We start from the raw sequence: 13,689 nt of genomic DNA, 5'->3' as shown, positions 1-13,689 counted from the left end.
TTCATAAGAAGGTGTAGAAGATGGCTGCAGAACATGTTTTGAATAAAATACAGGATGATCAGGGTATACAGCCTGGGAATTCTCCAGGAGGTACTGAAATAACAAAGAACACCCCCTAAGGCAGCTTTCAGTAGACTCCATTAGAAACGTTCACTATGGGCTGGAACCTGTGCCATTGACATCAAGGGGTATTTTGCTACAGGTTTAATAGATTCATTGATTTTTTAGGACAGAAGGAATCTTTATCATTGTTTAGTCTGTCCGTTTGCAAAATGGGCCACAGAACCTTACCCAGTAATTTCTCCATCTAGTTGGGGTCCATGAGTCATGTCTGGGACCTCCATCCCCACTGATCAATGTTACCCCCTTCCTCCACGTGCCTCCTGTACACTGTGTAACAGCTGTCAGGGTGGTTAAACACTGAAATAAATTGCCTAGGGAGGTTGTGGAATCTCTATTTTGGAGATATTTAAGAGCAGGTTGGATAGACATCTCTATCAGGGATGATCTACATGGTGTTTGGTCCTGCTGCTAGGGTAGGGGACCGGACTTGATACTCTCTTGAGGTTCTTTTCAGTTCTCGTGTTCTATAATTCTATGCAGGAAGCACTGGAAGGCAGGGGAAGGAGAGGAGAGGCGATGTGCTGGGAATGGTTGACACTTGATGATTACTTGTTCTGTTTATTCCCTCTTGGGCACCTGGTATTGGCCACTGTTGGAAGACAGGATACTGGGCTTGATGGATCTTTAGTTTGTCCCAGTATGGCCATTGTTAAGGGAAGAAAAGGGACAAGGGTAAGGCAGGAACAGGAAGAAGTGGGGTGGCGTTAGGGCCTTGAGGTAAGGGGTGTAGTACGACTGAGCAGGAGTTGAACACCCCAGGGGAAATTAGAAGCCTGTTTGGGGCCCACACAAATTTTTAAATCAAAATGGAGGTCCTCAGTTTGCTAATGATTGAGACCCACTGATCTAGTCCATTTCAGCTGAAGTAGGATCAGACCCAATCTTGCCAACTAGAGTGCTGGAACCAGTAGCACAAACCAATGTGTTGGATTGTTCCAAAACCAAACTGCTGGGCAGAACCAGTAGGAAATAGTTAAATTTAGTGTAGAATTTCTATTACAGCATGCATGATGGAGCCCTGTAATTGTTTCTGACAGCTGCATATTCTTGCAATGTAGTTTTTATTCAGTGGCTAGATAATCATATTAATAATTCAAAATCACAATAATTTAAGGTTTCTTAAAAGCAACTTTATTCTTCCATTTATATGTCCTAAAAGGAAATTTTGTTTAGGTGTTCTGAATAATGCAGCAACTCAGATCAACTGCAGTTTCTAGATGCTTGTTTTTATGTGCTTGTTTAATTTTATTTCAAGCATATGCAGTAAACTGGTCCATACATTTGTATTGCCTATAAGAGTTAAGAAATCGGGGCACTGAAGTTTATATCATTAAGTTATTTCTAAAGGTTCATCATCCCTTGGCAATGCAAATTAAATTTAAGCAATGCTCTGTTTTGCTAAAAAGTATATCAGGGCAGGGTCAACTAAGGAAAGCCAATCTTTTTTTGTTGCCTAAGTAGCCCCACAACCCACTCTCCCACCCCCAAAAGATGCATACATCATCTCAAGAGATTTTCAAAATGTGTATCTGGAGAGAGAGGGGGACAGACATGTATTTCATTCAGGATTTCTCTAATGCCTCAGTGAGAACTATTTACTTATTTAGACCTGACCTTGGAGCCCTGAGCCACTCACAAACCCTACTGATTTCTATGGGCTAAGCTGAAACCAGTATCTTATTTTTTTTGCGATTAAAAAGGGAACTTTGTTTCTTCTGATATCAGGTGATGCTTTCAGTGAGAACTCAATTCATTAAAATGAACTACATTTTTCCTCTGTGCTTCTTTAATGCTACAGTTTCTAAATATAGTATTTTTAAATTCAGTATCACCTCAAAACTGAGAAAAGCACTTCAACAGATAAATAGAAGCAACATTAATCTCAGATTCCATGATAGCAGCTTCTGGGCTGTGCTTCTTGGTAGGCACAGAACACAGGGAACAGCCCTGGGGGAATGGAACAAAGGCCACTTTTGTGCTGCAGATGCTGAAACAGACCCACATGTAAATTAGAGTTGCCCCAGAGGCTGGTGTAACTTATGGCTGCTTTTCCAACCCACAATCTTTATAATTCTGAGCCCCATAGTCAAACCCCTTTCCATCACCAGCCCTAGTAAAAAAGCATATGCCCTACACTGGGCATGTAAAGGGGCCTTGCTAATAATGCTTGCTCTATGCTGCTCCTGAGCAGGGGAAAATTTTCCCTGGCCTATTATGGCTCCTCTGTGCCACTGAAGCAGCAGATGGAGACCTGAATAAGGACAAGGGTCTGTCCCCTGACTCTTGTTTAAGTTTACAAACAACAGTGTATAATGTAAAATCCACCATAACTGTTGCCAGTGCTTTACTCTGTACGCTTTTGCTTTTCAGATATTTTTAATTTCCTCATCTTTTTCACCAAAAGCCTCTCCTATTTGTTGGGTCTCAGGATGTGCGTGTGAAACTTTATTCTGTATGTCAACAAGAATATAAGATTCATAGACAAATACTTGTATAATTATTTTACTTTGATGAGTCCACTATATTTTTCCAGTTCAAGAACCAATGGTAAAAACAAGTTTTTGAAGTCCCTGCTGAGAGTTTCCAGCTTTTAAGTTATGCCTTTTGCCTACACTAGTTACGAACTGGAAAGCTAATATGCTAAGGGTGAATAATATAAAATGACAGCTGTCCTACTGTTTACTACTACATCTCAAGTCGCCTCTGTATATTATACAAGATCTTACAAAGTCAAAACCAAAAATCATCTCCGCCGCTGCTCCTAGTGCTTACTCTCTCTCTGCTTCTTAACCGTAACATATCCATGATACTGCGAGCATATATGTCTCGTAAATTAACATTGATATTTGAGTCAGAGGATGTGTTCTTTGTGAGTTTCTTTAAAGCCTCACGCTGTCGAAGAGCAGCCTCCTTTATCTTCAAAGTAAAATAACAAGCAGAAAAACGGTCATTTATTATAGCTATAGGCAAAGCCAAGACTAATATTCCTGATAATATACACATAAAGGCCACTACCTTCCCAGTGGTAGTGTCTGGTCTAATGTCTCCATAACCAACAGTTGTCATAGAAGTGGTTGCCCACCACCATGCACAGGGCACACTGGTGAAAGTTGTGCCAGGGACACCTTGTTCAACAAAATACTCCACAGTGGAAAATATAGAGATCCCCACAGAGAGAAAAAGCAGCAGCAGGCCAACTTCTTCATAGCACTGTGCGATAGTCATCCCAAGAGATCGCAAGCCTGCAACAAAAGAAATGCTGTCAGTAGGTCAATCCATGTAGCTGTTTTCCCACCTCTATTAAGAAGCACTTGTTCTGAAAGCTAGACACCTTGTGCTTTATGTTACCATCTCATTAATGCCTTTATGAGAAGGCTATGCTGTTTAGGGAAACACTGGGAAAACATGATTATTAAAGAAATAAAACTCAGAGGTTTCTGATTTATGCTCCTTACTTGTAAATGGAAAAAAATAGATATTGGGGTCAAGTATACAGACTAATAAGGAGCTGATCATGAATCATATCAGAGTATGGGGGAAGATGGGCAAAGACAGGAGTGGGAAATGCACATCTCATGATTTCTTCTCTTATGCTGGTCACTGCTAGCTCTGCCAAGTACATCCCTTCAATTACAAAGTAAGAGGAGTAACTTGATATGAGGGAAATGATCCCATCACCTTGGGGGACTGGGATCAGGCATAAGGAGATTGTTTTTGTCCAACTTCACCCCTCCCTTTGCCTCACTTGCATCCTTATATAAAAGCTGAGTGAAGGGAAGGGAGTATGAGTGTGCAGAGACTTCCACAGGACAAAGAGAAATATGAACATATGGCTCTCTGCCTTTCCCCTCTAGGGTATGGAATGCCCTTTGGCTGCCCAGAGCAGGGGAGAAAAAGCAAATAAAATAACAAGTGCAAAAGAATGAATGCCCCCTCCCAAATTAAAAGTAAAATCTATCCATGAAAAAGGGCATCCTACAAAGCCAGTTAAGGTAATTTGGGTCTCTTTAATGTATTTTCTTGATCACTGATGATTTTATGATTTTGGACAAAGTGTTTCACTAATTTTTAAAATAATTAATAGCGTCTGTCATAGTGAGGGAGAGAAATGCAATACTTTCGAATAACTGCCAATGAGCATCAACTGAACCAAATAATATTGGAAACTAACGTTGAACTTACACATTTCTGAAGGTTTCAGACAGCCATTGCACTCTCCGGGAGTTTGTGATGTAAATGTATTTGAGATTTTTTGTTAATTTGGGGCCAATCTCTGATTTCCAGTGCACACACAAAGCCTTGGTTTGGTGCATGCACATCAGTGAGTACAACTGTGCTCCTTAGTTTTCAGAGAATTTTTTTTCCTTCCACCCCACCAACTGAAGGGCTTATCTACACACACTGTTTTTTGTACCACTGTATTGGTTTAGGTGTTCATACTGATATAGCACATTCCTGTAAATTTAGAAGGATAAGCTGTACCACATAAGCACCTTTATTCTGTACACCTTTATGATGTACAAATTCATCCACACTAGGGTATGCATCTCTTATAACTATATTGACCAATATAGTTATAACAGTACAAAAGCTGCATGTAGGCCAGTCATCAGGACCTGACCTGATAACCCTCAATTTCCATGGAAGTTAGTGACATTCAGTAATTTGCAAAACTCACACCTAGAAAAGATGATTGAGTAACTAGTTTCTCAGTGACAGAGACAGGGAGAGTTACAAGTTAAATGCTGTCAGCATTGCTCTTTCTGGAAGCATCAGTGGATTTAAGGGCTCGTCTTATGTTTTCATTTGCTGGCTTTATAAATAAGGGTGTAGTGAGTAGGTGCAGAAAGGTGGCTTTGCCTCTGTATATGGCATTGGTGAGACTGATTCTGGAATGCTATATATAGCTCTAGTGTCCATATTTGAAAAAAAAAATAGAAAGATGTTGAAAAGTTGGAGAGGTTGCAGAACAAGCCAGTAAAATGCTCTGGGGGCTGAAAATGCCTTACAGTTAGAGACTTTAAGAGCTCAACCAGTTTAGCAAAAAGATCAAGTGGCGACTTGATTGCAATGCATAAGTATCTTCATAGGGAGCAAACACACCAGGTACTAATTGGCTCTTTAATCTGCAGACTGGGCATAAGATGAACCAATAGCAGCAAGTCAGAGCCAGACAGCTTCAAATGGAAAAAAGGCACCTGTTTTTAACTGCAGGGGTGATCAGTTACTGGAAGAAACTATAAAGTCAAGTGGTAAATTCTTCATCTCTTGATGTCTTCAGTTCAAGGATGGATGCCTTTCTGGAAGATATGCTCTAGCCAAACACAAGTTATAGGGCACAATAAGTATGTTCTCAATGATCAGTGGATGTTAGTGGCTGAGGGGGTTTGTAATTTCTTACGATATGAAAGCAGTTCTTTTCAAATGATTTCTCTGGACCTCAACAACCAACCAAACCATGACTGCTCCAGCACAAGAGCATTGAGGTTCAGCAAAAAGGCATTAGGGAGTCCTGCCTTCCTCCAACACACCTATGCAGAGGGCTGCAATAACTTGGCAGAAGGTGCTGGGGGCTGCAAGGATGAGTCTTAGTAGCACTGCCAGCAGCATGAGTGCCAGTAGCATTGTGTCTGGGTGAGATAAAGCATTGGTTTTGGCCCTGTGTGCCTCCAGGGTTGTGCTGGGAAAGTGCTAGGCCAAATAGGTATATCAAATCCAACTGCTCAGCCTTCACAGCCTGCTTTATGTCCCCCAGCAGAGGCATAGTTGTGTTCTATATGTTTTTACCACTCCCACCTACAGGAATAGTTCAGATCTGTCATTTCTTCACAAAATTTGCAGGACATGATGAGCAGAACTCAGTCATACCCCACTATCCCCAGATGGGCTTCCCTGTCCATTCCTCCAGCCTGCCCCATTGCCGTTCACTCCCCAGTGGATTCCGACATTGCAAACTGGTCTTCACAAAAACTCAGGGATGATGCAGTAGGCCACTCTGCTTCTAAGTGGGAGGAGGGGAGATGTGATTATGACTGATCCCCTCTATGTGCTGAACTTTCCTTATTAAGACTATGTTTATGTATGCTTTAGAATCAAAATGAAAAAAAACCCCTCTCCATTTTGTCATCTTTAACCAAAAGGAAACAGGTTCCAGATCTGTATAGTGTATATTTCCATTCTGATTTACTAGGTTTAAGTTAACAGCTGCGTCTGTTCTGCCAGAAGATGGGAACTGTTTCTAACAACATTCAAATTATAGGGAGCTGCAGTTTTTGGTTTACTACTCTTAGCCTGGCTCAATGGTAAAACTTAAATATCAAAAAGCATACACACTGCTGACATTTATGTTCTTTTGAGCTGCTTACATGTTTAGTTAAGCAGCATCTAATTCTGTCTGCTAAAGAAACAGGCTATTATTTTCAGTTTTAAAGGTGAAGTGATACTTCATTCTCAACTAGGATTGCTATCAGGTTTTCATAAATTGAATTTTCCCCCTTTCTATGACACTAATCTCTATATGGGACAGAGAGAGGTGATGCTAACCAATAGGAAGCTAATTGCATGAATGGTCTTTAAATAACCATATGAAAGATAGAAAGGTGTGACCCCACATTTCAAAGTGAAATTATCTGATGTCAACAATTGTCATTACAGACATGGAAAACTACCAATAGGATCTGTCATAGGGTTTGCTACACTTTTCAGTTTCAGGTGTGAATTCCATTCACATGCTAGCTCTGGTAGCTAGTGCATTAAGATAGGAATGTAGTCACAGTGGTAGGAGCACCTGTGGGCTAGTCAACACAAGTATGTACTGAGTGTTTTTGCCATTTTTCTGTTCTCTACCAATTCAGTTTTATTACTGAGGCAACAGCATCCTGGATAACCTGTAAAAGTTTTGTGTGTCCATATGTCTAATTTGCCTGGTTAATTTATTTTGACCTGTTATGGCTTGTAAAGCACTACAGCCAATATAGAGTTAAATCCATGAGTTAAAGGTACCTGTGGAATGTCTGCCCAGCTTCAACATGCGCAGAGCCCTGAGCAGCCTCAGCACCTGGACGATGCGCCCCACGTTTTCCAGTTCTTGAGAGCTCTCCCCACCGCACATGCTCTCCACCAGCAAGGTGATGTAGAAGGGTAAAATGGCCAGCAGGTCTATGATGTTCGCCACACTCCTCAGAAAGCAACACCGATCCCGTGTGCACAGAAACCGCAGGCTAAACTCTACTGTGAACCAGACAATGCACACGTACTCGAGGGCGTCCAGCAGTGGGGGCGCCAACCAGCTCAGCTCCACAGAAATCAAGGCCATGTTGGCAATGGACACAACAACAAAGGCCATAGACAGGGTGCCAAAAGTCCTGGCAGCCACAGAAGAGCTGGGCTTCTCTAGCATCTCCCAGAGCTTCTGCCTGACATTGGGACAGAGACTCCCAGAGAAATCCTCTTCCTCATCCTGAGCATCCAGCTCTTCTGCATCTTTCTTGATATCCAAGGCTTCACTCAGCTCCTTCCTCCTGAAGTATCTACCCAGGGAACACAACCCAGAATATAAACCTTGAATGACAATATTCACACCCTTACGGCTACCATGTTTCACATGGAAAAAAACAAAACAAAAACAAAAAACCCTGCAACCAGAGTAAATCTTAAAGGGAATTTGATAGGTGTCTTGATTCAACAAAGGACATAAGTGCAACTTCAAGCATGTAGTGAAGTGCTTTGATAAGTGAGGGCCATAGAGCACATCCACACAGCCATTATGCTTCTGTGGTTCTCATTCATATCAGTACCAAGAACAGGCTTATAGATTGGGGAATTATGCCAGAACAAAGATAGAAATGTGTGTGTGTGTGTGTATAATGTGTGTACAGTGAGGGGTGGAGGGAGGGGGACATAACAGTTTTCAAGTACATAAAAATTTGTTACAAGGAGAAGGGAGAAAAATTGCTCTTCTTAACCTACAAGAATAGGAAAGGAAGCAATGGGCTTAAATTGCAACAAGGGTGATTTAGGTTGCCCATTAAGAGAAACTTCCTAACTGTCAGGCTGGTTAAGCACTGACATACATTGCTTAGGGAGGTTGTGGAATCTTTGTCACTGGAGATTTTTTAAGAGCAGGTTAGACAAATGCCTGTCAGGAATAGTCTAGATCAGTGTTTCCTGATTTTATTTGGCCACGGAACCCTTTTCAGCTTAAAATAATTTCAAGGAACTCCTAGGGATCCCAGAGTAAAATTTGGCAAGCAAAAAAAAAAAAAAAAAAGCCCCGCCAGAATTGGTTGAGCAAAAAAACCCTGCAAAATACTCTTGTCTCTTTAAGAGGGGGCAGGGCAATGCCACATTCGCGCGGAACCCTTACTTTTACATTGCAGAACCCCGGGGTTCCATGGAGCATCAATTGGGAAACACTGGTCTAGATAATACTTAGTCCTGCCGTGAGTGCAGGGCACTGAACTAGATCACCTCTTGTAGTCTTCTTGTCCTGTGACTGTATAATTTTATTCTTAACTTCAGTGGAACTAACTGTGCGAGTAGGGGATGTAAGACTGGCAGAAGCAGGCCCTAAAACATCTTATCATTTTTACTACTAATACATTAATTTTTATTGCATTGCTTTCCAATGGCAATGTTTCGAAGGGTGGTAGATAATCATTTATGCCGGGGGTGGGGAACCTTTTTTGGATTGGGGGCTGCTGACCCACACAAAACTCAGTTGGGAGCCACACAGAAATCAAGCAAAAAGGAAAAATCAAACCCTCACTGATGTGGCCCCTGACTGAAAGAGACACAGACACTCTTCATAGTTCATTCACACACCAGGCTAGTAGATTTTGTGTGCTCCAGCCCCACAGAGAGGATGGGGGGGGGGGGGGGGGCTGTAGTGCCAGCACGTGCTCTCCAATGCTGGGGGAGAGCCTCAAGCCGCGAGAGCCAGCTTCGACTCCTGAGCCTTGGGTTCCCCACCCAAAACATCAATAGATCAAGAACCTAATTTATCATATCTGTTATTTGCATCTTATTTAAACATTTAGGTCCTGATTCAACAAAAGAATTAGCCATCCTTATTGAGCAGTTATAATGGATTTTATCCAAGAGTGAAATGCATTGCTGAATCAGGTCCATATTTATGGATCATTTTCTTGAAACAAGGAATTTATGAAGGAACACTAGACAATCCTTTCCCCCCCATATATCAATTCTAGTTGTTGGAACATTTATTGATTGCTGTTGGTAGTCGAACCTCATACCAAGGAATGTGGTGGATTTTCATCACTTGAAGTCAGGAGTGCTGGGACATTTTGTATAATGGGGGTGCTCAAAATCACTGAACCAAACTATAAACCCTGCATATGATAGAAACAACTTCAAGCCAGGTGCTGCTGCATACCCAGAACTTCTAGTTCTAGCACCTAGGCCTGAAGTCTTTAAATCCAGTTTGGAAGGCTTTCTAAAAATATGATCTAGCTCAGCCACAGGATAAGGACATGATGATGCAGGAATAACTGGGTGTGATTCCATGGCCTGACAAATCTATTAAAAAAATCAGTGAAATTGAGTAGCACCTGGAAGCCATTCTGGAACAGATACTGTTGGGCTGTCAGGCAGTGCAGGTATGCACTGGTTTTGTATTGCATTAATCTATTTACACTGATTTTAATGTAAGTATTTTGGAGATTTTATTTATCACTTTCAGGCCAATGTTAACGAAGAAATCAGTAACCAAAATTAAGCACAGCTAATAGAATCAAAAGCATACAAATATCCTAGCACAGTGTCACAGATGTCCATCCTGGCTCCTCATCCCTGTTTAACATTTTTATCTGCTGTCATTTCTGCTTCAGCCTGTCCCTCCCCCTCTAGTTATTTCCTTCCTCCACCTCCCACTAATGGAGCTCCAAGAGTCACCTTGTCCCTTTAGCAGAAGTTGATGTGGTATTTGCCCAGTCACTGTACCCACATTGAATCTCATATTCCTGCCCCCAATGCCAACCTGCCCTCTACTAAGTCACTACTGACTTCTTCCAACCTTCCCCCTCCCACATCCAATAGCTACCTGTCCATGTAGCAGGAGTTGGTACTGAGTTTGTGCAGCTCAGCTCCTTCCCCAGCACCCATTGGCCCCTGTAAGAGCAGCTGATGCTGAATTCCTCCAACCCACATTGCTGGATCTCTTCCCTCTACAACCCAGTGCCTGCCTGTCTCTGCAGCAGGAGTTGATAATCAAAGCATCCAGCCCACATTATTTTTCTCCTCTTTTTCCCAGTGCTTACCTGTCTCTGCAGCAGGAATCGATGCTGAGCTCATCCAGACCCCAGTACTGGATCTCCTGCAGGAAGGAGAGGGCGCACAGCTGTTCCATCACATGCAGCCTGCCTGTCTGGTAATAATTCAGGATGTAGCGAAAGGCCTGTGAGCTCCGGTCGAAGAAATACTCATTCTCCACCAAGTTGGCATCATCACAGAGCTCCAGGAGGCCAGAGGCCACGTCCCGGGCGGCGGACACCACCACAGCCAGCTTGCCAAGCCGAGTGTCTGGGTAGCAAGACAGAGTTTGCTGGGACAGCACGAAGCGGCTGCCTCCCACATTGATGGTGAAACAGTCTAAGGAGGGGGCAACCTTCTGTAGCAAGGGCCCCTGCTCCTCTTCACTGCAGAAGACGCTGGACTCCAGGGAACCCAGTGATGTGCTGTCCCCCGGCTCCTGTCCAGTTGTCTGGGAAGAAAGGGACATGCAGCAGGGAGGTGACTTCATCCTGCAGCTTCCAGCAGCAGCCCACTATCTCCTAGGTTAAAAGATACAACAAAGGTGAAGAGAAGACAGTCCAGTTGAAGAAAATGGGCCAGTTTTTAAGTGTGTTTCTTTCATACAGTTTCCTTGTAGCCTTACGTGGACACTCCTGCCCACACTTCCTCAAAGCAAAGCTTCCATCTCACAGCTTAGAATGGAGACTTAAGTAGCCTGGCACCATATCCATCTGGATAATAATAAATAATAATGATCCCTGAAATATGTTTACCATGCATTGGTTCTACACCACTTGGAAACTGATTGTTTATTAAGGGCTTGATCCAAATCTCATTAAAGTCAATGGATAAACTCTCATTGTCTCAAAAGGGCTGTAGTTACGTCCTCAGGGCCAAAAGGGTCTTTTTTGTTACCATAATGAGACATCACTATAAGATCCAGTTACTTTGAAATTCAGGACTGTAATCCATATGTGTCTTCTTTGCAACTATCCAGGGGTATTTTGTATTTAGCATTTTAACACTGTTACCACCTATTTCTCAGATAACATTTGATAAATCATAAAAGAAAGAACACAAAACAATTAAGCATATTCCAACCCAATAATGAATCCGCTTTATCCAGCACTACAGCACCTCTTCTATATAACTGGAGCCTTCTGCTTTTCTGACAAACAATTAGCTGTGTGGAAACAAATCCAGAGATTGTAGCGAGGAGAAAGCTGCACAGGTTTTGTATTGAAGAGTAACCATTACACAAGGCTAATTGCGAAATAACAGCTCTCTCTAAAACATCCACCCGCACTAGCTGAGCCTGGAAGCTGTCACTCCGGACCTGGCAGCAATCACAGAGCCACTGGAAAAGTTAGGCAGGTCAAATGGCTAAAGTCTAATGGAGCCGGCTAAAATTCCCACAGTCGCGGGCTCATCGCCCTGTGTTAGTCGCCACCCAGGCGTTAGTAAAGGCTCCACGGGCGCACTACAGCCTGCTAGAGCTAGAACCGGCAAAGTTTCCAGAGCGATGAGGCAGCCTAGCGAGAGGCGGGGAACACACGGCGGCGCGCCCAGGCTCGGTGCGGTGCCGCTGTCCCGCGCAAACGGGGATGGGGGGGGGGGGGGGGGCAGGTTGTTCAGGGAGGCGCAGAGAAATTCTCCTGCTAAACGGCTCTGTCCCGGCGAGCGCGGCTCCGCGGCTGGGGCGGCGGCAGCAGTGGCCGGGGGAGGCAGAGCCAGGGCGCTTACCTGCCGGGCCGCACATCGGGGCTGCTCCGGCTGCTGCTGCGGGCGGCTCGTCCCGAGAGGCGCCCGGCGGGGAGCGGCGGCTCCGCAGGGCTCCTGGCTGCCGCCCGCACCTCGCCACAGCCCCGCGCACTCAGCTGCCGGGAGCGCCCGGCCCGCGTTGCGGGTCATGTGCCGCGGGGGGAGGCAACCGCGGGCTGGGGACCCGCTCGCTGCTCCGTGGGAGCGGGCCGGGCAGAGCCAGAGCGCGGCGGCCACCTCCCTGCCACAGCCCGGGAACCCCCCGGCGCTGCCCTGCCACCGCCCCGACTGCCCCCCCCCCCCCGGCTCTGCCCTGCCACAGCCCCGACTGCCCCCCCCCCGGCTCTACCCTGCCACAGCCCCGACTGCCCCCCTGCTCTGCCCTGCCCTGCCACAGCCCCGACTGCCCCCCTGCTCTGCCCTGCCACCGCCCCGACTGCCCCCCCTGCTCTGCCCTGCCGCAGCCCCGACTGCCCCCCTGCTCTGCCCTGCCACCGCCCCGACTGCCCCCCGGCTCTGCCCTGCCACAGCCCCGACTGCCCCCCCTGCTCTGCCCTGCCACCGCCCCGACTGCCCCCCGGCTCTGCCCTGCCACAGCCCCGACTGCCCCCCTGCTCTGCCCTGCCCTGCCACCGCCCCGACTGCCCCCCCGGCTCTGCCCTGCCCTGCCACAGCCCCGACTGCCCCCCTGCTCTGCCCTGCCACAGCCCCGACTGCCCCCCTGCTCTGCCCTGCCACCGCCCCGACTGCCCCCCTGCTCTGCCCTGCCACCGCCCCGACTGCCCCCCTGCTCTGCCCTGCCACAGCCCCGACTGCCCCCCTGCTCTGCCCTGCCACAGCCCCGACTGCCCCCCTGCTCTGCCCTGCCACAGCCCCGACTGCCCCCCGGCTCTGCCCTGCCCTGCCACAGCCCCGACTGCCCCCCTGCTCTGCCCTGCCACAGCCCCGACTGCCCCCCTGCTCTGCCCTGCCCTGCCACCGCCCCGACTGCCCCCCGGCTCTGCCCTGCCCTGCCACAGCCCCGACTGCCCCCCCGGCTCTGCCCTGCTACAGCCCCGACTGCCCCCCCGGCTCTGCCCTGCCACAGCCCCGACTGCCCCCCTGCTCTGCCCTGCCACAGCCCCGACTGCCCCCCTGCTCTGCCCTGCCCTGCCACAGCCCCGACTGCCCCCCCGGCTCTGCCCTGCCCTGCCACAGCCCCGACTGCCCCCCTTGCTCTGCCCTGCTACAGCCCCGACTGCCCCCCCTGCTCTGCCCTGCCACAGCCCCGACTGCCCCCCCTGCTCTGCCCTGCCACAGCCCCAACAGCCCCCCTGCTCTGCCCTGCTACAGCCCCGACTGCCCCCCTGCTCTGCCCTGCCCTGCCACAGCCCCAACTGCCCCCCTGCTCTGCCCTGCCACAGCCCCGACTGCCCTCCCCCGCTCTGCCCTGCCACCGCCCCAACTGCCCCCCCCCGGCTCTGCCCTGCCACAGCCCCGACTGCCCCCCTGCTCTGCCCTGCTACAGCCCCGACTGCCCCCCTGCTCTGCCCTGCCACAGCCCCGACTGTCCCC

At 47.1% G+C, this 13,689-nt stretch overlaps 1 protein-coding gene across 1 annotated transcript; it reads right to left on the bottom strand.

The window, feature by feature from the left end:
- Positions 1–2,294: 2,294 nt before the first annotated feature.
- KCNV1 (potassium voltage-gated channel modifier subfamily V member 1) lies at positions 2,295–12,416 on the bottom strand. Its single transcript, XM_075920211.1, has 4 exons — positions 12,118–12,416; positions 10,401–10,913; positions 7,126–7,652; positions 2,295–3,365 (listed from the first exon to the last, which is right to left on the bottom strand). Exons 2-4 carry the CDS (start codon positions 10,880–10,882, stop codon positions 2,854–2,856), a joined length of 1,521 nt encoding a protein of 506 aa, XP_075776326.1. The 5' UTR covers positions 10,883–10,913; positions 12,118–12,416; the 3' UTR covers positions 2,295–2,853.
- Between the last annotated feature and the right edge of the window lie 1,273 nt (positions 12,417–13,689).

This window comes from Pelodiscus sinensis, chromosome 2 (genome assembly GCF_049634645.1).
Source record: "Pelodiscus sinensis isolate JC-2024 chromosome 2, ASM4963464v1, whole genome shotgun sequence".
NCBI classification, from domain to species: Eukaryota; Metazoa; Chordata; order Testudines; family Trionychidae; genus Pelodiscus; species Pelodiscus sinensis.
The sequence above is the reverse complement of the archived record's forward strand: the minus strand, read 5'-3'. Positions and strand labels throughout refer to the sequence as shown.

What these genes read in the sequence shown, in the direction of transcription:
- KCNV1 (XM_075920211.1), bottom strand. Translation starts at nt 10,882, where the DNA reads ATGAAGTCACCTCCCTGCTGCATGTCCCTTTCTTCCCAGACAACTGGA. An exon ending in GATTCCTGCTGCAGAGACAG is followed by an intron (nt 7,653 to 10,400) that starts GTAAGCACTGGG and finishes TTCCCTGGGTAG; the next exon opens with ATACTTCAGGAGGAAGGAGC. An exon ending in GCTGGGCAGACATTCCACAG is followed by an intron (nt 3,366 to 7,125) that starts GTACCTTTAACT and finishes CTTTTGTTGCAG; the next exon opens with GCTTGCGATCTCTTGGGATG.